The 22267-nt window shown below is 59.7% G+C and overlaps 1 protein-coding gene across 2 annotated transcripts in view; it reads right to left on the reverse strand.

The window, feature by feature from the left end:
* The window catches only part of EP400 (E1A binding protein p400), a 77668-nt gene that overhangs the window by 34034 nt on the left and 21367 nt on the right, over positions 1–22267 (reverse strand). For both annotated transcript variants that reach the window (XM_090257242.1, XM_090257243.1), the window contains 20 exons: positions 21816–21923; positions 20907–21289; positions 18968–19261; positions 18066–18251; positions 17707–17847; positions 17181–17259; positions 16459–16508; positions 16057–16114; positions 15309–15398; positions 12467–12568; positions 11206–11396; positions 10802–10979; positions 9040–9176; positions 7963–8132; positions 7537–7711; positions 7284–7420; positions 4066–4252; positions 2317–2483; positions 1118–1287; positions 119–361 (listed from right to left, as the gene is read on the reverse strand). In XM_090257242.1, coding sequence (XP_090113368.1) covers positions 119–361; positions 1118–1287; positions 2317–2483; positions 4066–4252; positions 7284–7420; positions 7537–7711; positions 7963–8132; positions 9040–9176; positions 10802–10979; positions 11206–11396; positions 12467–12568; positions 15309–15398; positions 16057–16114; positions 16459–16508; positions 17181–17259; positions 17707–17847; positions 18066–18251; positions 18968–19261; positions 20907–21289; positions 21816–21923 — 3246 coding nt within the window. The remainder of the gene's footprint in view (positions 1–118; positions 362–1117; positions 1288–2316; positions 2484–4065; positions 4253–7283; positions 7421–7536; positions 7712–7962; positions 8133–9039; positions 9177–10801; positions 10980–11205; positions 11397–12466; positions 12569–15308; positions 15399–16056; positions 16115–16458; positions 16509–17180; positions 17260–17706; positions 17848–18065; positions 18252–18967; positions 19262–20906; positions 21290–21815; positions 21924–22267) is intronic.

Raw genomic sequence — 22267 nt, forward strand, 5'->3', positions numbered from 1 at the left:
GGGCAAAGACAGCGCCCGGCGTGGGGGACAGGAGGGGAGCAAGGCTCTTGACACCAGTGGTGTGCACGCAGCTTCCTGGGAGAGGGGCAGAACCAGCAGGAGAGGCGAGGCCACTTACTAGGCAGGCGCGCCTGGGCCTGCGAGGTGAGCAGCAGCCCCTGAGGCAGCGCGCTCGGCCCGGCAGGGTGCGAGGGGGCCTGGGGCTGGGGCTGGGGCGGGCCCAGGGCGGAGGCCTGGGCAGCGGTCTGAGCCCGCAGTTTCGCAGGATGGGCTGGGCTAGGAGCTGTGCTGCAGGTCGAGGCGGCCTGGGGTCTCGGAGCACCGGTGGGAGCCTGAGAGGTCTGCAACGGGGCTGCTGCCGCTGCAATTGACAAGGGCGGTTTGTGCAGAGCTGTTAGAGGGTCTGGTCAACGCAGTATCGTAAACCCGAATTTAAAGAAATACAACAAACATTTCAGACTGTCTCTCAAATGAGAAGCCCTAGCAGAGGGGTGGAGGCCAGGGTGGTCTACAGAGAGAGACGAACACAGCCTTTATCGGTTGTTAACCAGTTTCCCTTGGAGCGAGTCAGCGGACCGTGCGGTACGTCCCTGTGGCAAACGGGTGTCAGACGTCAGCCACGCGAACCCCAGTGTCCGTCAGAGGCTGCCCTGACGGCATGCAAGGCGCACGCAAGGCTGTGCCCGGCCGCACCGGCACCTGCGTGAGGCAGCTCTGGACACCAACGCACTGCCAGCACAGGGCCCTGGGGACGTGCCGACCGGGGACGCAGCGCGCCCTGTCCCCTGGATGCCGGCCGCTCCATCCTCCTCTTCCGCGATGATGCAGGGACAGGAAAGCAGGGGCAGGAGACACAACAGCAGCCTCCTCGGACGCTTCAGAGCCGAGCCCCCTCCATGGGCGCCTCCCCAGCCGCACCCTCGCGGCCACACCCACCACCGCTCCCCCCTGCGTGCCACGTCCGGTGTGGAAAGCCAGTTTAAAGAACTAAACAGTGCCTCAAGCCCGTCCGAGGGCTGCGCAGGTCCCTGTGGCGGAGCCAGAGTGGAGGTCCTGCGGTGCCAGATGGGCAAGGGGCGCCCTCCGAGACGCGGGCGCACCGCCACGCGAGGCCTACCTTTGGAATCCGGGTTTGCAGAGAACGTGGCGACTGGTGGCCGGCCTCGCACGTGGCCCTGTGGGGCGGCGGCGGCTGCAGCGGCGGCGGCTGTCCTGGGCGGGTGGGGACTGGGGAACGCCACTGTGCGGCCCTCGGGCTTCTGGCCATACTGCACAGGCTGAAACAACCTGGGCGCCGCGGGGGCGGGAACACACGGTCACTGTGGGGCAGGTCTCCTGGGGCAGTGCCGGCAACAGAGTCCCCCAAAATGGCCCCCCTGTGCCCGCACGATGGGGTGGGGCACGGCTTTAGCCCAGTCAGGCTCCATCGCTGTGGACTAGGAACGGCAGCTGACACCAAGTCCAGAGTAAGATAAGTGGGGGAAAGGCCAACTGCACGGTCAGCTGACAGGGCAGCACAGGCGACAGGGAGGGCAGACCCGGTCGTGGCGCCTCTCCCACAGCAGGGCGCAAACCCACGCAGGCGAGCCCCCGCGGCCGGGTTTCATCTCTGCACTAGCTCCCATATGGCAGCCACAGGCCGCGCTGGCCAGGAGAGGCCAGCCAGGGCACAGCAGTGGCCCCCGTGCGTGTCCTGTAGGCTGCAGGCACGGGCTGGGCCCAAGTCCCCAGGGACGTCACGTACACGAGAGGCAACGAGGGGCCATCAGTTTGTCTCTAAAGTACCTGTTCCCCCTTTTCTCCCTCACGTTTGACCTGAGCCTAGGAGTTTGCCAGTTTCCAGCTCCCTGGCTTGGCCTCTTATACATCACCTGGGTTTTGGCTTCGCCACTGAACACCACCTGCGCCATCCTAGCCTCACATCACGTCAGGTGTCCCTTCCGCTTAGTCAGGGTGGAGCCCCATGCCCGCCGCAGGCCCAGCACTGCCCACAGCGGCCCTCTGCCCTCGCCACACAGACCCGGGACACGACACTGCCTGGCCTCCCGTCCTCAGCACTGTCCCACTCATGGCCTCCCAAACCCCAGCGCGTCTTGAAGACAGTGAGGCCACTCTCCAGGTCTCCACTTAGCAAGGGTGCCCAGGCCACTACAGGAGCCGCAGATAGCAAGCAAGGACGCGCCCTTCTCCTCACAGCCCGGAGCTCACACCCAGTCCCAGGCCTCCCCCATGTCGCACGAAGGCCACCGCCCAGGGGCCCACTCAGATCAACCACAGCCGGCCGGGGAGCCACTGGGGATGCTCCAGAGCACACACCTGCTGGGCTTCAGCCTGACGGCCGGCGGCCTGCCCGGTGGGGGCGGCGCAGTGAAGAGCTCCTCCACGAGTTTCCGAGTCGCCTTCTTCTTGCACAGCCACTCAGCCTCAGGGCGGGTCATCCTGCTTTCTAAGCCAATGAGGTCAAATATGGAAAGGTCGGCCTCCTAAGAACAGAAAAAGAAAAACGAGCTATGTGAGACAGGAAAAAAAGCCCTTGACTAAGAACCCAAGTAGGTTCGTCTGCCCTGAGAAGTGCTCCTGAAGCCCTCACCTGAGCCCACTCTGGGGCTCAGCGTGCCTCGGTTTCCCCAGCTCTCAGACATGAAGGATGGCACTTGGTCACCCCGAGGGGCTATGGGAATGGAGGAGGCGACCCCCAGAGACAGAATGGACCCAGCAACAGAGAATGAAGTCTGGGCGGCTCAGGATGCTGGGCCTTGTCCAGAGGACAGGGCTTGGGGGGGGGGGGGACGACCCTGGGAGAGACCCAGGAGCTGGCACGAGCGGAAGTGGACGTGTGACATATCGTTCCTCCAACAACAGAGCCCTGGGGATGCGCGTGCCTCAGGAAGCATGCATTGCCTGTGCCCCCAGCTGGGGACCCCCGAGAGCCATCCCACGGGGCTTCTCTCAGCTTTAATGATGAAAGCACAACCTCACCCCCACGGGATGGGGAGACTCAAGGAGGGGGACAGCAGATGTGGGCGGGATATGGAGAACGTGGCTCCTCTTCCCGCACACCCGCAGGAGGGCGCCATGGAAAGCAGTCAGCACAGGGCTCACACTTGTAGGCCCAGACACATGCCTGAGGACACACCCCCATCCACGAGAACCCTGTGCACGAGGGCCCACGGCAGTGTGCCAATGGCTCAAATGTGGAAGTAACCCAAACGCCCAACTGATAAATGGACAAACATGGGGTGTGCACACAGGGGACCCTTCAGGCTTCAAAGAGAAAAAGTCCTACTACAACGTGAGGAACTTGGAAATTACTACGCTGAGTGCAGTAAGCCAGACACCCAAGGCCGCGCATCCTGTGACTCCACTTACGTGAGGTGTGTGACCTGTGTGAAACAGGGGAAGCCCCAGAGGGGTGCAGACGGGGAGCTGCCAGGGGCATGGGAGTGACAGCCCACGTGCGCACACGTGCTCTGGGGTCCGGGCGGCGGCCGCAGGGCCCCGTGAGTGCACACTGCCCCCTGCACGCAGCACAACACGCAGAGCAGCGCCGGTGAACCGCGCCCCTGGGACACGCGGAAGCCCGCTGCCGGTGCTGTCCCGCAACCCGCTGAGGAGCACGTCCCATCTGAGCAGTGACTGCGGTGGCAGTGGCGGCAGGCTGGCCAGCTCATGGCACACCTGCTGCCCCCCTGCACAGGAAAGGGGGCTGCCGAGGCCACAGTCCGGCCTGTCCTCAAGCTCAGCCTACACCCAGGACAGAGCAGGCTCCCAGGCCCCGGGCCTCGGAGCCTGTGCCCACAACACTGCCCGTGTGCCACGTGGGCATCAGCAGCCATACCCCAGCTCTACCTCGCGCGCACACACCACACCATTTCTCAGAGCCCAACAGCCCACGCCACGCGAGGAAAGCCTGCCCGCGGGCCAGTTCCAGATGCGGGGGCTGCGTCGAAGGGAAGGCACGGCACAAAGGTCACTCAGCGCTGCCCAGTGCAGGGCCCCCAGGGCAGTGGGGACAGTGCCTGCAACCAGCCTCACATAAGCTGCCCACCTAGGTCCCCTCCTTACCTTCCAGGCACCCCTGTCGAGCGCCTTCAGGACGAGGGAAGCCACGCGGAGCTGTAGCGGCCCAGCTGAGAACGAGGACTGCGGAGGCCGGGGCGCCACCAGCCCAGGGTGGTTGCAAATGCGCTGCAGCCTCAGCAGGATGCTCAACACGTCCACAAAGTGCCCGCCCTTCAGCGCCTCCTGGGTCCTGCCGCGGGGAACACGAGCTCTCAGCACAGCAGCGCGCACCCCCACTCCCAGCCAGGCCCTGAGCACCCTCGGGCTTCCTGTCACTGTGAGATGGGACAGGAAGCCGGAGAGCCAGGGCCGGGGGTCCGATGTGGGCGCAGCTCTCCGGGCCCCCGTCCACATGGAAGGGGACGTCCTTGTTTTTTTAAATCCTCACCCAAGGATATGTTTATTGACTTTAGAGAGCAAGGGAGGGAGAGAGACAAAGAAACATCCATCAGCTGCCTCCTGTACGCGCCCCGACCAGGGTTTGAACTTGCAATCTTGAGTGTGTGCCCTGGGCACCAGGATGACACGCCAACCCACTGAGCCACCGGCCAGGGCGAAGAGGACATTCTAAGCAGAGCAATGACACGCCAGCCCAGCTATGATGAGCTCTGAAGCTGTGACAGCAGCTGGCAGCTCAGGATGAAGACCCCGACCCGGGGCAGGTGCAGTGCTTCTGACAGAGCGTCCCCTCACCCTCCTCGGGGTGGGACGCCGCACCCTGACATGCAGACCTGACCGCACCCCAGGATGCAGGCCAGCGTGCCCTGGTGAGTCCAGGCGCAGCCCTGTGGAGGGAGGGCGGTGGCGGGCGAGGGCGAGGAGGGACAGGAGAGGCGGGTTTCCAACGGAGGGCTGAGGCTGCCGGGCAGGGGCGCCCAGGGGAGAAGGGCAGGCCCGGGGCGCGGCCCCTCGGGGCGGCTGTGGAGCCCACCGTGTCTGAAGCCTGAGCACCGCACGAAACAGGCCCCGGCGCAGGGCGGGGGTGACAGCGGAAGGGAGGTGAGCTCGCAGGCAGCGCTGCAGAGCACAGAGGGTCACCAAAGGTGCGCGACCCCCGTGTGCCCGATGCCTGGAGCATAGGCCCCGCTTTGGAGAGAGGACTGAGAACGCAAACACTGGACGTGCGGCTCCTGAGAGGGGTGCTCAGCACGGGAAGGGCTGGGGACAGACCAGGAGGAGTGGCACTGCCACGGCCGGGCAGCAGGGCTCTCTGCAGAGGGGAGACGAGGCTGCCAGAGAGGGGCACCCACGAGGGAAGGAGGGATGCACATGGGACATGGTCACGGCGCAGAGGGAGGGAAGACACACACCAGAAGCAGGCTCAGAGTGCGCTCCAGAGGCCCGAGACCCCCGCATCTGTGTGCAGGGGACACGCTTAGCAGCGCCCTAGAAAGTCCACTCACCCAGCAGACTTGGGGAGGACGAGGTGCCCAGACCCAAGGAGCAGGTCTCTACTTGCCGCCACATCAGAGCGAAAGCCACTGAGCAGCCTAGGACCTGCTGCCATCAGTGGGCCCCAGAGCCAGGGGCCTCTCCTGCAGGCACACGCGGAGTCTCGGCCCCAACGAGCGGGTGGCGGCCCCACCCCCAGGGCAGAGCAGCCTGTGCCCTGGCACACCCCCAGGGAGCGAAAGCCAGCTACCCTGGTGCCCAGCAGGGCCCTGGCCTCTGCGGGACCCGCACACCCTGACGCTGGGGCTCGCCACTGAGACATGAGACCACACCCCACTCCCCCAGTCCTGCGTTTTCTCTGCTCACACACAGGCACGTCCACGAGACTCCGGAGGGACATGAGTCACCGGGAAACGCTGTCAGGGGAGGACCAACGACCTGCACGCCAGCAATGCATGCTGACGCTCTATCCTGAAATTCCCAAAAGTGGCCGCAGAGAACAGCGTGAGTTACGGCCAACCCGCTGGTCAGAGGCTTGCTCCACGCAGACACCGTCCTGACCCTTCCCCCCACAACACGTCCCAGTCCCAACACCCCTCATTATACCCATGAGAAGGCCCGCTGGGGGGGGGGGGGGGAACGGACTGTTCTCCTCTCTATCTCCCTCCAGAGCCCAGGTCCCTCACCATCTGTGCCCCACTGTAACACAGCTGCCACCCTGGGGCAACACACCAGGTCACCCCTTTCCTCCCACAAGTGGCGAACAGGTGAGCCCGGAGCGCAGGCGGGGGGGGGCCACCTGACAAGCGCAGGAGCCTGTTCCGGAAGGCCGCCAAGACCGAGTTTACGTTGCAACAGCAGGGCACTGCATGTGGCTTTCCTCAGCTGCCCGCGAGGGACAGAGTGGCTAGGGTGACTGGGTACAAACATCCTGATTTAATGTCTTCCAACTTCCACTCTGTGCTTACTCCTGTATTTTTTTTCTAATTTAAGCTCAGGAACACGCAGAGTGTGATAGAAAGGGTCCAACCGACAGTCGTGGGAGACATCAGGGATCCACACAGAGGAGCAGGAGGCTCACGGCAGCCCGCCACAACACTTATGGCTGCCTGCACCCCACACGGCACCCAGTACCTGTGGCTCCATATAGCTCTGGCCTCAGCTAGCCACAATCAGAAAACATCACACGCCAAGTTCCAGAAATAAAACCCTGGGCTCCTCTGGAGAGCCTGACAACAGCTCTGCTGCTGGGAGTCAGTCACCCCGACGCTGCACACGCTCCCCGCCTGGAGCCATGTCGTGGTCCAGCGACTGTCTTGGCCTCACAGCACTCGTGGTCGAGGGACCCTTATGTTACTGAAGGTGGACCCAAAGAGCAAGAGTAGTGATGGTGGCCGTGTGGACACAGTGAAAAGAAGCCAAAAGCGCTTCCTTTTAAGCAGAAAGGGGGATTGATTTAGTAAGGAAAGGAAAACCATGTGCTGAGGTCCCCACGATCCGGTCAGGAGAAACCTTCCATTCTTGAGACCATGAGGTCTGCTGTGTACAGTCCAGTGCACAGGGTTTGGTGCAGTTTGGGGCATCCACTGGGGGGCCTAGAACAGACCCTCTGTGGTAAGGGGGTAGTGCAGCCATTCTGTGGCCACCGCCGAGGTCCTAGGTGCGTCAGAAGGGTCTCCTGCGTGAGTCTGAACTGAAACCCTGCCAGGCGATGCCGTGGGTAATGTAGGAGTGGAGCACCTGCCACACCTGGGTTTGCCACACAGGCAATGCCACCGGGGAGGAGGGGTGGGTCCAGGGAGGGGCCCAGCGCAGGGCAGCATGCTCACCCGGGCTGCAGAATGACGTCCTCGTACAAGGCTTTCTGTCGGCTGGAGAGGCGGCACTTCAAAACGTGCTCGTACTTCTTCGTCAGCTGCTTTTCCACGTCCCTCTTGGTTCTCCTCAGGATAAAGGGCTGTGTGACCTGCAGAAGGGACACGACCCGCTGGTTTCCCTCTGGGAGGGACGTCACCCCACCCCGCCATCCCCCGAGTCCCTGGGGGCAAGTGCTTCCGCAGCCCCAGCGCCGGGCACGCCCACCCTGTGCAGGCGTATGACCACTTTGTGGTAGTAGTCCTGGCTCTCCTCGTCGGGGGCCTTCAGAGGCAGGTGCAGGTAGGGCCTGGAGAGGCCTGGGATCAGGAAGTGCACCACGGTCCACAGCTCCGGGAAGGTGTTGTGCAGCGGGGCGTCGATCAGGAGCAGGCGCTGCTGGCTGCACACAAAATCAGAGACCACGTCGGGGAGGACCGATACCCAAAGCTAGACCTGAAAGTGCGTAAGGGGCGAGGCAACTTCATGGGCAACTAGGCGTCCAGGTGTCTTAAAGACACAGGCTGAACTAAGTGGACACTCAGGGTGTCCTCGGCTGGACACACTGTGACAAAGGACACAGGCAACGCTGCGTGCGCCTGCGAGTGAGCCTGCCGTTGACCAGATGGAGCCTGGACGGTGGCTAGCAGTCACCTCTGCAGGGTGAACACGGCCTCCCAGTGCCGCTCGCTCAGACCCTTCACGCGCTGCATCTCATCAATGACCAGGCACCTCCACCGCACCCGCATGAAGGCCGTGTAGCCCCGGAAGAACTGCTTGTAGGACGTGATGCAGACGTGGAAGCTGTTGGGCTCAGTCCATCCCTGTGGCACACGAAACAAGGCCGCGCCGTCTGCCCGGGTCCCTCCCCCAACCCCGCGCACTTGGCGAGCTGGGGCCGCTTTCTGAGCGGGCCTGCTCCCACCTAGTCACCTTACTCCTCTTCTTGACCACTTGCTATTTCCGCACAGAAAAGGGCCGAGAGTGTCTTTTTATGATCCTTTCCTCCGGGAGCCTACAGTTCTTGTGTGGACAAGTTCAGAGGCAGCTCGGAGGCAGTCTGTGGGGAACAGACTATCTGAGAGTGCCCTGCACGGGGACCAGGACTCGCTGGGAGGGGCAGAGCACACCGAGGTGCAGGGCGTGAAAGCCTGCGCTGTGCTGATGGCATCACGAGCCTTTCAACAATGCACAAGCGCCCAGAGACAGTAAAAAAGTATACCTCGAGGTATCGCTTCTTCAGGAAAGCTACTCAACACAAGAGCCTAAGAGCCGGGGTCATCTTCAGTGAGAAACTGTGATCTATAACAAACTTACTTAGAACCTCATGGCAGAAGCTACTGGGCAGAGGAAAGAAGAACCCCAAGGTGTTCTGGAAGTTTACTCTGTGCCACAAACATCCCCCCACGCACACCACAGGGGCACGACGGTTCTCGCTTACGCCGGAGCACCGGCAGGCCTCCTGGGAGCCAGGGCTGCAGCACTCCAGGGCCCGCTAGAGCTCTGAAGGAAATGCCCTCAACTTTTTGGGAAGTGACACAGGCCATGTGCACCTGTGGCTCTCCTGGCAGGTGTAGTGGGTGCTCTCAAGGGGCTGCGGATCTAGAACAGCCTGAAGTCCTGGTATCTGATAATTACACTAACAAGCATGTCTAGACGTTTTGACATTTGTCTCCTATAGAAATCAAGATGGTTTCCTGCCTGGTTTTGTTTCATGTTGGAACTAAATACCTGTCTCTTTGCTCTGAGTTCTCTGCGACTGCCCACGTACAGGAGGGCTTTGAGCCCAGGACACCAGCGCTTCAGCTCGAGCTCCCACTTGAGGACGTTACAGCTTCTCACGACGACAAGGTGAGGGCCCCAATTGCCTGCGGATGAAGGAAGATGCAGCATCTGCTCTTCAGCTACACTGTCTGTCAAGTGCAGGCCCCGATGTGTGTCATGGGTGGACGTCCCCAGGCAGGGCCGAAGGAGCTGCCCAGCGGGTCGCACAGATGCCCTGCTCACCATGCCGCCTGGACTCGGACGCCTGCCGCCCACCCTCCGCCCTGACGCCCAGCTGCCACAGGAGGCGAGTCTGACTCTCGGAAGGCACTCAGCAAAGAGGCTGGAGGAGTAATCATTGAACTAAATAAGGTACTTATTCAGAAACATGGCTGAGCCCGTGAACAGGGGGAGGAACCCCACCTACAAGGAAGAAAGCAGCCTGAGGTCGCCCGTCCCCTCGGGCATACGCTGCAGCACCAGTGACTGGCACACGTGGGCTCCCGACTTCTAGCCAACGCACCCAACCACCCTAAAATGTACGGTTTCGATTCATTCCTCCAAAAATTAGGGTTTTTTCATTATTGGGTTGGCCAAAAAGTCTGTTTGGTTTTTTGCATAAGACACATTTCTCATTTTCACCAAGAACTTTACTGATTTGGACAGTGTATGTTGGCTGTCTCCCGCGTGGTATATTGATTATTCTCAATTAATATCTCCATTTGATTGCTATCGACTTCAGCTGGCCTACCCGACCGTGGAGCATCGTCCCGTGAGAAATCTCCAGCACGAAACTTTGCAAACCCCTTTTAACACATTTGATCACTCACAGCATCTTCTCCATACATGGCACAAATCTGTCTTTGTGTTTGTTGCATTTTTACCTTTCTTAAAATAATAAAGCTTAATGTGCCAAAAAATGTGCATCTTCTTCCATCTTCAATATTAAAGTGGCTGCACAAACATTCGTCAATTTTGATACGTTTTTATAAATGCAAGCTGACAGGACAGCTGTCACAATACAAGCTAACAAAACTGTTTCAAAATGAAGTTAAAGACAACTAAGCACTACTAGAGCCACCATACGGAAAAAACCAAAGGAACAGAGGTTTGGCCAGCCCAAGAGAACAACATGCACGTAACAAACTTCAGCTTCTGTGCTAGAGGTAAAGCATAAGCCAAGTGAAAAGCTGGAAATGACAGGCTTGGGAAAAACGTCTGCCACACACACCTGGATGGCCACACTGCTCACTGCAGTGTCACCACCCACACCAGGAGGAGCCACCCACGGGGAGAGCCAGCAGGCCTGTGAACGCTGTGGCCCCAGGGCAGGGGTGTCAGGAGACCTGCTGCGGACACAGAGGCTGAAGGGGCAGCACGGGGAGCTGTGGCCAGGGCGGTGCGCACTGGGTCACACCAGGGGACACTTTCCCCGCAGCCCCTCGGGGCGCCAAGTGGAGCCAGCTCGCACCTGCCTGTGCTGCCACCCCCACACTGATGCCAGCAGGCCTCCGAGAGTCACAGCGCCTCAGTCACAGCCTGGGGGGGCTCCCATCGAGTGCTGACTGGGAAAGAGTTCATTGCTTACCCATGCTATCTGTACCCTCGGGTCGTGAGGACGGCCCCGAGCAAAGGAGCAGAGAAGGCAGGCCAGGCCCCACCCTCGCTTGGCCAGACACCAGCGTGCACTTCGGTCTCAGCAACATGTGCTGCTCCAGCCAGCGCTTACCTTCATTACAAGCGAGGTGGGCAAAAAAAGCGATGATCTGCACCGTTTTCCCCAGCCCAGCCTCGTCTGCCAGTATGCCATTGAGATTCTTCCGGTAGAGCTTGGCCAGCCAGTCCAAGCCGATCTTCTGGTAGTCCCTGAGCGCGCCGTACAGCAGGGCCGGGACCCCCGGCTTCACCTACATGAGAGACAGGCCGTGAGCGGGTCTCAAATGATCACTGAGCACCTGCTGCAAAGTGAGGTCAAGTCCATAAGGCACACAGTAGGCCTGCTGGAAAGCCACAGTAGGTCTCCAGATAATAGGAAAAGAAAGGCCAGAGTTTCCTTTTCTGATTACGTGTGCAGCTGAGCCCATGCGCTCCGTGGGAGCAGGAAGCCTCCACCCTTCCCGTAAAGCGCCTCACCGTGGTGCTGATCCGAGCACTGCCCTTGGGCAGGATGGCTTCGGCCGCAGCGGTCACTTCTGCAATGTCCTTTGTGTGCGGCTTCCCGACACTCATTCTCTCTGCAGCTTTGAACTGGTCCATGATGAACAGTGAGTCTATGAGAACCACGTCCTTCCGGCCCTCCTGGTCAGCTGGGTTGTCTTCCACATCTGTGAACAGTGGAAAAGGGGAATTGGCAGCTGCTTCTGTAGTTTTATGGGGTACTTAACAGTAACAAAAAAATAAAAAATAAAAAGGAAAAAAACTGACAGCATCCCAATACGTCAAATACAAAATTAAGCACCAAAATTTTTATTTGCTCCATTTCGTACACCTAATGATTCTCTCTGGAAGGAGGTATAAGCTCTTATGAAACTATCAACCCTAGGACCACTCTGAAAAGTCCTTGGGGGAGCCTGGAAAGTGTCTCTGCAGCACTTAGCAGCTGGTGTGACCAACAGATTTGTGGGCACCTACGGGTTTCATGACCGCCCCTCTACCACCAGAAAGGAAAAAACAGAAGCATCTCCAAGTCCAGGTGAGTCAAGGGGCCACCGGCCCCTCCCCTAGTCCCGTTGCAACAGTGGTGCTGACAGCATCCCCCCGCCCCCCCACCCCTCGCCACAGGCGTCACAGCTAACAATCAGAACAGGCAGAATGACAGCAAGGTAGGCAGAGTCTAGTTGTGTCTGTGAGTGTCTGGAATGTCTAATAAAATAAAAGTCCTTAAAACCGGTATGTTCGACAAACAACGCAACCTGAATAAACGTGATAAAAATCAAGGTCCATAAAACAATGACTTTTCTAAGTCTGGAGAAAACCAACTGTTCACAACATGATCACGTGCTCTGATGATTGTGCCAAGTTTATAAACAGAAAGCACAGAACCTAACGAAATGCTATTCAACGTAGAATTACGTATCATACACACCCCCCGCTGCTTCTTTCCTCAGACTAAAGAACACGAAGGGACGCTGAGACTGGCCACGCGCCCTTCCCCTGTGAGTGCTTGGCTATTGAAGCTGAGCCCTCTGGCGGGGCCGGGCGGCCAGGACAGTTCCAGCGTCGTCCTGATGTGCCCAGGGGGCAGGGCACGTGCAAGGACCCACCAATGGACGCCCAGGTAAGTGGAACAACAAATGGATGTTTCTCTCCCTCTTCCTCTCTCAAACCAGTCAATCAATCAGAAAGGGAAAAAACCAGCCACAACGCTGAGCACTCTGGAGACACCAGAACAGACCTTCCTCCTCGCTCGTCTCCTCGGCGTCGGGCGGGGGCCACTGGAAGCTCGGCAGAAAGGCGCCTTCGTACAACTTCATCAGATCAACGAGGGGCAGCTCAGCTGCAGAGGACGGCAGGGAGAAAGGCGGTCACATCACGGCAGCAGCACCCGCGGCGGGAGCGCCTCCGGGATCAGACAGTGCAGGGTGCCCCCGGGCAGCTGAGCAGCCCCTGGCGCCCCGCAGTGTGGGCGCACTGTCCGGGAACCACTGTGGCTGCCGTAGGGCTTGAAAACGTCCCCCCGCCCCCTACGTCCCACCCCACGAGTCTCCCAGGGATACGCAGCAGCTGGACCCAGACCCACACGTGCACATTGCGCATGCGGCCCCGCCTACACCCGCACGGCACGTGTCAATCACGTCTGGTCAAAATACCACATGCCACACAGTCGGGCCCCAAAAGGGCCACAGTGACGGCGCCGCGCGCCTCACTCTCAGCACAACCCACTGGCTTCATCTGCTCGCGACTTAGAACAGCCGCCAGCCTGGGCCGAAGGGCTCTGGCCTCGGTGGTGGGGTGCACGTAGGTGTCACCACGTGGTTCCTTCCACTCGACCGTGTGTCTGAGTGTTTCAGGACCAACACTGGGAACTGTGCACAGACATCAAGGGAGGCTGAGGAGGACCCACAGGAATCAGATGAAAATGACACCGTAAGATAACTCGGTCAGGGTCTCGGGACAAACCCTTCACCCATAGGAGCTAGTTAGAAGACATAATGGGAGAAAACACTGCATTTAGACAGAAAACTAAAGACCTCCATCAAACTTCTTAAAAAGCCACATCTACCTGAAGAAGGTGCTCCAAGGTCCCTGAGGGGCACGAGGACCTCTGAGCAGGCATCACACCGACAGCAGTGGCAGCTGCAAGGGCACCGTCCACCCTGGTCACGACCCATGCGATCCCCTCCCACATAAGCCAGGGCTGGCCTGGGGATGGCCAGGTGGTGTGCAATGAGAGGGAGACCAGCCACCATGCCACCATGCCACGAGATGCTCACATGCCCCCCATGAGGACACCCCAGCCCACAGGCAGGGCAGCTGGGGGGCAGCCATGTGGGCGGAGGCGGAGGGGACCAACTCAGAAGCCCCAAGCCAGGCTGCTCTTGGCCCGACAGATGGGGGGCACGCTGCAGCAGTTACCACAGCGACACTCACTGTGGTCAGCAGGCTCCACAAGGACACAAACAGGGGGACTAAAGGCAGGAGTGCTGGGCAACAATGGTGTGAACCACGGCCGGGACGCGCACCACAGGACACCGCCTTTCCGCTGACAGTGTCCCTTCCCGGCCAGGGACACACCACCACGTCCCCAGCACCTCTGGGCCACACTTCACCCCTGGCAGTAAGGGAAGGACCAGCATTATAGAGGGAACATTGTCCTTCTCTAGAGATGAAGAGTGTGCGACACAGATTTAACATGCGAGGCCGGCAAAGTTGCAGATGGAAGACCAACAAACACACGTCAATTGCACTTCAAGTGCACGTACCAGTGACCAATTAAAAAGGTAATGGCTCAGAATCTACCCCCGACTACAACTTCAAAACTATAGAGTAGGGCAAAAGCAGGCTTCCAGTTGTGAGTACATGAAACACAAAGTTCATTTTCTGTTATTTATTAATTTCGTATTATTTTCCATACAAACAACTGTAAATTACGTTCGCCCTCCCCTGTAGGATGCACCTAAAAACGAATCTAACAACATGCACGTGGGTCCCAGGCTGCTGTGGCTCTACTTCACAATGAGGTCCTCCCCGCGGGCCTTTCTGTGAACCCCACGCCCGGCACCCTGCCGAGCAGCCGGTGCATGTCAGGAGGAAGCACAGGTGTGTCACCTGCCCTGGGACGGGGTTATCGGTCTGGGGAGGAAATTACATTCATTTCACACTGCAGACAAAAGCAATTCTGGACGGGTTAGACACACATATGAGAGAAAAAACAAGAAGTTTTAGCCTACACAGGAAAACATCCTTAGGATGTGGAGATAAAAAGGTTTTTTTAAAATAAACAAGATGGATCAATTCAGAGACACTAAAACTAAGAAGGTTCCACGAAGGGAATGAAAATGGGAAAGGTCACTGCCACACATGTAACTGATAAAGAATTCCTGTCCAGGATATACAAGGAATACCCACAAGTCACCAGCGAAAAGAAAACCCAAAACCAGAACGAGCAAAGATAGCAGAAAACCTGTAAAGAGAGGCCGTTTCTACCCGCAAGGCAAGACAGGCAGGAGGACTGCAGGTGGACGCCAAAGGCCCCTGAGACGGGGCCGTGTTGCAACCATTCTACCCAAAATCCAGCCCAGGAGCCTGGCACAGCCCCGGCAAGCTGACCAGGCACGCACACGTCCTGCAGCCTGTCTCCTCCGCTGCCAGTGCAGGACACCCAGTGCAGGCGTGCACACGGAAGGGAACACTGCACAGCAGGGGGTCAGTGCATTCACCCAACACATGGCAAAATGAACGAACCTCAGGAGCAGGAGCGCTGCGTGAAAAGGCGAGCGCCTGAGCCTACAGCAGGATGTGTGCATGGGGTGCTGACACATGGCAGCAAAGCAGCATGCTCAGGGCCGTGCCCAGGGGCTGGGGACAGAGCTGTGAGAGGCACCAGCGCAGGTCCAGGGGGCTGTCACGGCGCAGTGACGGCAGAGGCCAGACCGGCACCTGGCGCTCTTTCCACGCACAGCAGCGTGGCTGGTCATGCAGCGCTCCGGGCACCGGGTGTTCCCTTCCTGCAGACACACTGCGCTCCGTGCCACCCGAGGTGTCACCGAGCCTCTGGCAGGACGCCCCGGGCCTACCTTCCTTGGCGAGAGCAGACAGTTCCGTCTGGTGGTCCACGGCCCCTGCGCTCGCCTCCTCCTCCTCAATCGTCTCCTCCTCGTCCTCCACTGCAACGGGGACCAGCCAGCGTCAGTGAGACGGCAGCGCCTCATCAAACCTACAAGGCTCCGAACTGCTGCAGCGCTGAGCTTTGAATTTCCCAGGTTAAGTCCGGAAACTAGGGCCCACACGACAAACCCACTCAGGCCAGAACACGGAGTGAGGGGACCTCATCTACCTGCTGAGCCCACTGCAGAGGAATGCACGAGTGTGCCGTCTGGGGTCACTGCGGATCTGTCATCGCCCGTTTAGCACAGGCCCCAGCCACTGCCCTGAAGCAGCCTCGGACCTGCACCCTGCACCTCGTTCCCAAAAGAGACTGGCCCTGGGCGTCCCCAGCAGAACATGACCGCCTGCAGCCGGCCGGCCCCTGAGTACAAGCGCTCGCCACCTGGGGCCTTGCCAGGCAGGCCGCACCCTCTCCCCCGCCGGCCTTAGCCCCCAGCCGGCCCCGTCCCGTCAGCCCTCCCTGTGGCTCCTCCCTCGGGAACAGAAGGCACCACAGTGCGAGGCTCTCCCTGCTCCATAGGCAGCGTCTCGTGTCTCCCCCTCAAAGTCCACCACCCATCGAGGCACCCGGCTGGCAATGGCCCCAGTGACTCCTTGTCATGGTTGCAACGAGTGGGCACCCTGCTCGTGAGTTCGGGCCCTGCAGAGGGGACAGACCTTCGTCGTCAGTGAGGGAGGTGCTTGCTTTCCGTTTTCTTCCAGGTACTCCCGAATCCTGAAACAGAACACATGCTGCAGACAGGCGGTCTCCCAGCACAGATGAAAACACATGCAGAGGTGTCTGCCTGTCTGATGTGCACCTGAGAGGAGGCCTGGAGCTGTGACAAGTGCGCCACCGCCAGGCTGCTGGTGCCAGGGAGGGCCTGGGCCATGGCAGCAATGCCCCCAGAGCCTAGTGCTAAATTAGAAGACCAGTTTCCTCCCAAGGCAGGTGGGTGTCATGATGAAGGGTAACGCCTGTCACCTCCAGGCATCCCATGTGAAAACGGGAACGCCGCTGTACAGACGGACTCACCCCGCTCCCCCTCACCCCTGGTGCAGGGACAGCTCTGAACTTACCAGGGCCCTTTCTGGAAACGCATCAGGTCCCTTGGGTCTCAGCTCCTTTCCTAAAACAGGTAACAAGATCCGTTTCAGCCGTGGGGGGAACATTCTTCACACGCACCAAGAGTGCCTCTGACACCTCCCTCCTGGTGACACAGGGCGGCCTCACCAAGCACACAGGTAGTAGCTCTCAGCCCCCAGCCCCCAGTCTGGAGAGGCACAGAGGGGCAACAGCGAAGCTCCTGTCTTACGATCGCCTGGTCTCACAGCTGTTGACTTCAGCAGTGGCCACCTCTCCACCTCGGTTTCTTTGCCAGAAAACTGGGAGTCACTGTGTTCCCACCCATCCCGTGACACTGCCTTGCTGGGGTCTGGCCCCTGCCAGTGACGAGGCAGCTACTGCACAGAGCAGCGAGGCAGAGCGCTGGCCTCAGGAGTCCCCCTCCCCGTCCAGGGACTGGCTAAAGGGGGCAGGCTCGGACCTCAATTCTGAGAGCACCCCAGAGCTGGTCAACCTGGTGGTTCCTGACTCAGCCAGCAAATCTCAAAGGAATGAAAACATGAGGCCAGAGCGGCAGCACTGAGAGTGCCGCGGCCATCGAGCGCCCTGACCATCGAGAACCCCGAGTCTACGCACGGCTGCTGTGCACACAGCCTCCCTGGGAGGGTGCCCGCTGAGCACAGACCTGGGACAAAGGACCACCTGAGAAAGGTGAGGCTTTTTAGAAGTATCATACCTTTCCTGGACACCTTCTGCAAATGGAAGGCCTTCTTCCTTTTCTCCTCTAATTCAACTTGTAGTTTGATTTCCACAACCTGGACGTGAGAGGGAAGCACAGAAGCGGGGGGCTGAGGCTGTGAACTAGCGCAGCTCTCGAGTGTGCTGGAGTGGGAGCCCACATGGGGCGGGGGTCACAGCAATTCTGTATCTAACCCCGTCAGGTGCTGAGTCAGAATTTTTAGAAAAGGAAGTGGGAGTGGGCACCGCCACTCTGGAGAGAAGCTCCCTGGGTGACCTGCCCCCACCCCCAGGAGCCGTGGGAGGGCCTCTCAGGGCGCGGCGGACACACTCAGCATGGGCAGCAGCCTTGCGTATCCACACGCAGCCGGCAGAGCCAGAACCCCCTTCTAATCAGCCTCACCAACAGGGCCACGGTGGGGGGACCCAACATCACGCAGCCTCTGCGGGGACACTGCAGGCTCTGCCTCATTGCCAACCCCGACAGTCCATGTCTCAGGACCCCAGTAAAAGGACATACTCGCCTGTTCAATATTGGACCAGAAATACTCTATTTCTCTAGCGGTTGAGGCAGCGATCCGCCTTAATCGGTTCTGTTCCTCCCTCTTTCCCCTTTCTTCACGAAGCTGCTTTTCTTCGTGATGACGCGCCACTGTCCTGACAAGCTGGCAAATGAGAGGCAGAGGAGGCCACACTTCAGTCCGGGTCACGTCATGCTCCATGAAAGGCACACAAGTCTTATGTGCACTCCTGGCCCAGGGCAACGCCACCTCCATGGGACACAGCCCCGTGCGCGGCCCGTTGGGGGGGTACCCGCAGCTCACAACACTGAGTTCCCAGCACCCTCAAGCGAACTGAGAGCCGCAGGTCCCGTCTTGCCCACCTTCTTGGCGGCAGCCACCTTCCACCGCCGCTCCTGCGCGAAGTCGGCGGCCATCCAGCGCATCTCCTCCAGCAGGTAGTCCCAGTGCGCGCGGGCGCGCGGGGCCTCCTGCAGCTTCGGCAGCCGCCGCAGGGACCACAGGCCTTCCTTCCGCAGCTCGGCCACCCGCTGGTGGATCTGGTTTTCCTGCGGGCAGGGGGTGGGGCAGCACGTCGCTGTTAACGGCACCCCCCTAACTCAGACCCCCCGTTTGTGAGACCTACTACTTGGCAGTCTCTGTAGCAAAGGTTAAGACTTACACACAAGGTCACAAGGAATGGGCAGGCAACTGCAGAGAGCCTTAGAAGCTGAGGCAACAGACCTGGCGTTTCAGAGCACGGCCAAGGCCCACACTCACACTTACAAGGGAAACAACACAGGCCTGGAATCTGCTTTGACCCCACTGGGAATGTAGAGACCAAATGAGGCCGGCCACATGTCGCTGGGTTAAACTAGGAACAGGGAGTGCTGGGTTTATCACAGCCCGCCTATTTGGCTGTTTCTTTTAATTCCCCTAATGAAGTTGAACAGAATAACTGCCTAGTCCCCCAACGAATAGTTAAGAGTCATCTGCTGGGCCGTGAACCTCACCAAAATGGGGGCCCTGAGCACTGTCCTCCAGCCTCATGACACACACCACCTCCCCCCGACCCCTCACTCATAGCCTGTGATGACAGCGGCCCAGGCCACTGGCTTCAGCACAGAAAAGTCTCCATAGGAGTCTCCCTCCCCCGGGACAGGTCCACGACTGGTTTCAACCGCGTCTCCCTGACCACAAAGCACGTCAACCATGCCCGCTGCTGGGTGGGCAGCAGCCAACTGCTGTAACCTGAGTCCCAGAGCGGAAGGCACCAGCCCCTCACCAGTGCCATCTGCTCTGCCAGCTTGTCCTGGGAACCGTCCTGGGGCGCGGCCACATTCTGAGCTGGGCTCTGTGGCTTTGAGGTGGCCGACACAGCTGCCCCTGGGGACCGGGAGGTGACTGGAGATAGTGACTTGCTGGCTGCCGAGGAGGGTCTATTCACCGGGGACGCCCGTGCAGGCGAGGGACCTGGACCTGAGCTGCTGCTGGGAGCGATGGACGAAGTGGAGGAGGTGGGCGTAGGCCGTGGACAGGGCTGTGCAGGGTCTGCGGGTGGTCTCGTGGACGTCATTGTCTGGGCAGGCAGAAAACAGGTGGCAGGTGAAGACAGCCATGGACCCTCCCCAGAGCAATGCAGATGAACACACGACCACACCAGCCACGCGACACAGCCAGCTGCACCGACAAGCACCAGCCCGGCCCTGTACAAAATCACGGGCCCCCTGCTGCTTGCTCAGTTCGTCCCATCCCAGACTCTCCTTGCTCTGCCTTTTCCAGCCTGTTGCCCCTTTCCTTAATGACATTCGGCACTTCCATAACGTCAGCTACGGCTTCCCCGAGCGCTCCCAGACGCTCACGTGCCCCTCCCTGCGGAAGGCAAGCCGCACTGTGCAGCCCTCCCACGGCTGGCAGGCTGCAGGTGGGGGTCTGGCCTATGTGGCAGAGACCAAGGCACAGCGACAGCCCCGCCCCTGTTGAAGATGAATGTCAGCCATCAGGGAGCACATGGGCAGCAGACAGGAGGGCAGGCCAGGTGCTGCCACAACCCGGGGAGGGCGGGGGCAAGGACAAAAGATGCAGGTTCCTAGCCCAGGCCATGGGGCCATGGCACCTGTGCAAGGCCACGCCTTCCCCGGTGTGTGGCTTGTCTTTACATGGGAAGTGACTTCCTCCTGCCTGCGATCAGCAGCAGAGCTGAGGGGCTGTCCCAGGAACCGAAGCGCCGCAAAGCCTGCAGCCTCTGACCTAGGGAGCCTGCCCCCTCCCCAGTGGAGAAGTGACAGGCTTCTGGGGGCTCTAGAAGAAGCTCCTCTGAGATCACGTTCCACAGTGGTCCTCCAACAAGGGCCGGTGAGCGGCTGAGAGAAGCCTCCGCGCCCGGAAGCCAGCAGGTGCCCACTGGACTCATGGCCATGCAGACCGGGCTGGGACGCCTGGGAAGGCCACCTCCCTGCTCGGCGGGCGCCCCCGCTCCAGCAGGCACCACACGAACGGCTCCCACCCACCCCGGGCGGCAAATCACAGCACCTCCAGACGCTGGCTAGGACACCAGGCCTCCCTGGCCACAGTCGCTCCAGGGGTAAAATGGAGACAAGAGAGCCTCTGCCTCACAGAGCCGCCAAGGAGGAGCAATGTGAGGACGCAGACAACGTGCTCACACACCGCCTGACCCCTGGTCGGTGGTGAGGAAGCAGTGGCTCCGACTGTTCTAGAAGATAAACTCTGCCCCGAATCTCAAGAAACCAGAAAGAAGCTGAACTGAAAGCCCAGAAAGCCTTGTTGGTGAGGGGGTGGGGCTCCCTGAAGCAGCGTCAGCTCTCTTGCTGAGGCGACCCCTGCCCGTGCCTCTGCAGAGCACAAAGGCTGGCGGAGGAGGGGGCGTCCTCGGGGCGCCTGGAAGACAGTTCAGAGCAGCCCCACCCCCAGCCACACAGGCTCTTGCCTCTGACCTCTGCCTACTCAGCACATCCAGTGGCACGGTGACCACAGGCCCTTCGCATGGCTCCCGGCTCTGAGTTCAGCCATCACAGCCTGCTGTTTTCTGCTAATTCAATCTGACAGCTGTGATTAAGGATCGTACTCATTTTACAAGTAAGTCCCAGCTCAAGTGCTGGCCGGTGCACTCAACACGTGGAGAAAGCAGAGAGCAATGTGCTCAACTTCTCGTCACACCTGCCTCGTCCCCTCCACCCCTCAGACAGAGCCCGAGGCCCAAGTACCTGTGGCTGGGACGGCAGTGGAGGGGCCTGCATCTGCACCTTCCCGGGCACTGGGGTGAGCAGAGCCGGCTGGGCAGGCTGCGGAAGCACAGGTAGCTGGCTGGCAGGGGGCGTGGGGATGGGGGCGTTGGGCTGCTGGGCCTTCGCAGGCACATGCAGTTGCGTCGGGGGCTCCCCCATGGGCGGCTGCGGCGGGAACTGCAGCGTGGGCGGCAGGGGCACAGTTGGGAGGCCTGCCGGGGGCAGCCTGCCAGGCAGTGGTGGCGGCGGCGTGTGCAGGCTGGCGGCATTCTGCACTGGAGGCCCTGTGGACGGGTCATACTGCTGCTGGCTTTGCTTCTGTCCAGCCAGCTGGGCGGCCTGAGGAGCGGGAGGCATCCCTCCTGCAAGACAGGAAAGGCCCCACCGGCACTGACTCCAGAGCTCGGAAGCATCAACCAGGAGTCAGAGGTCACCTCCCAGGGCTCCTCACAGACCCTTCCCTCAAAACCATCACACATGCAAACGGGAAGTTTAACTGGCGGGAAGTCCGAGTTAGGTTAGCGCTAATGTTATCAATGAGCACACAAAGGAGGACAGCAGGAGCGGGACCTTCGCATCAAGCAGGACAGCATCCAATAGCCACGGGGTCCCTGCCATGGCAGCAACTACAAAAACACAGGAGTGGAGACTGGAGAGAAGGCCGAGGACGAGGACATGTGTGGCTCATTAAAGGGACAAGAACAAGTCTCCGGGGGCAGGGGGAGGGGTGTCTCCATACTGTGCTAACTGAGGCTCAAGAACACCCCGATTTCAGGAGCCACTGCAGCCAGGCCAGCGAGACTGCATGCGCCCCAGTCTGCGCCGGCTCTGGGCCTCTCCGCACTGTCCTTCTGAGCTACAGGAGCTGGCTCTGGCGCCGGGGCTTACCTTGAACTGTCGGCATTAACTGCTGGAGAGGAACTCCTGCATTCACCCCTGGGTGCTGGAAAACTACCCCTTGGTGACCCACTTCAAGTCGAGGTCGCTTAGACTGCTCTAGAATAATTTTCAGAAAAGGTGCAGTTTGATGTAAAAATAAAACCACAGAAGTAGTAGAAAAAAACATGTGTGTTTTTATACTATTTGAACAGGGAGGCCTTTCTATGCATGAATCAAAATCCAGAAGCCATAAAGATTAGACTGATAAATATAATTTTTTAAATTAAAAATTTGCAAATATAAGAAAAAGCATTAAAAAAAAGGCAAAGGACAAGCGACAACCTAGGAGACAGACTCTGCAACACACACCGTGGGCACAGGCTGGTTTACTCAGCGTTCAGAAAGCTCCTACAAAGTAACACGCAAAGTGTGGGAACCAGATAGACAAAATGGGCTGAGTG

Source organism: Furipterus horrens, unplaced genomic scaffold (genome assembly GCF_987537825.1).
Source record: "Furipterus horrens unplaced genomic scaffold, mFurHor1.1.pri manual_scaffold_11, whole genome shotgun sequence".
Taxonomy (NCBI): domain Eukaryota; kingdom Metazoa; phylum Chordata; class Mammalia; order Chiroptera; family Furipteridae; genus Furipterus; species Furipterus horrens.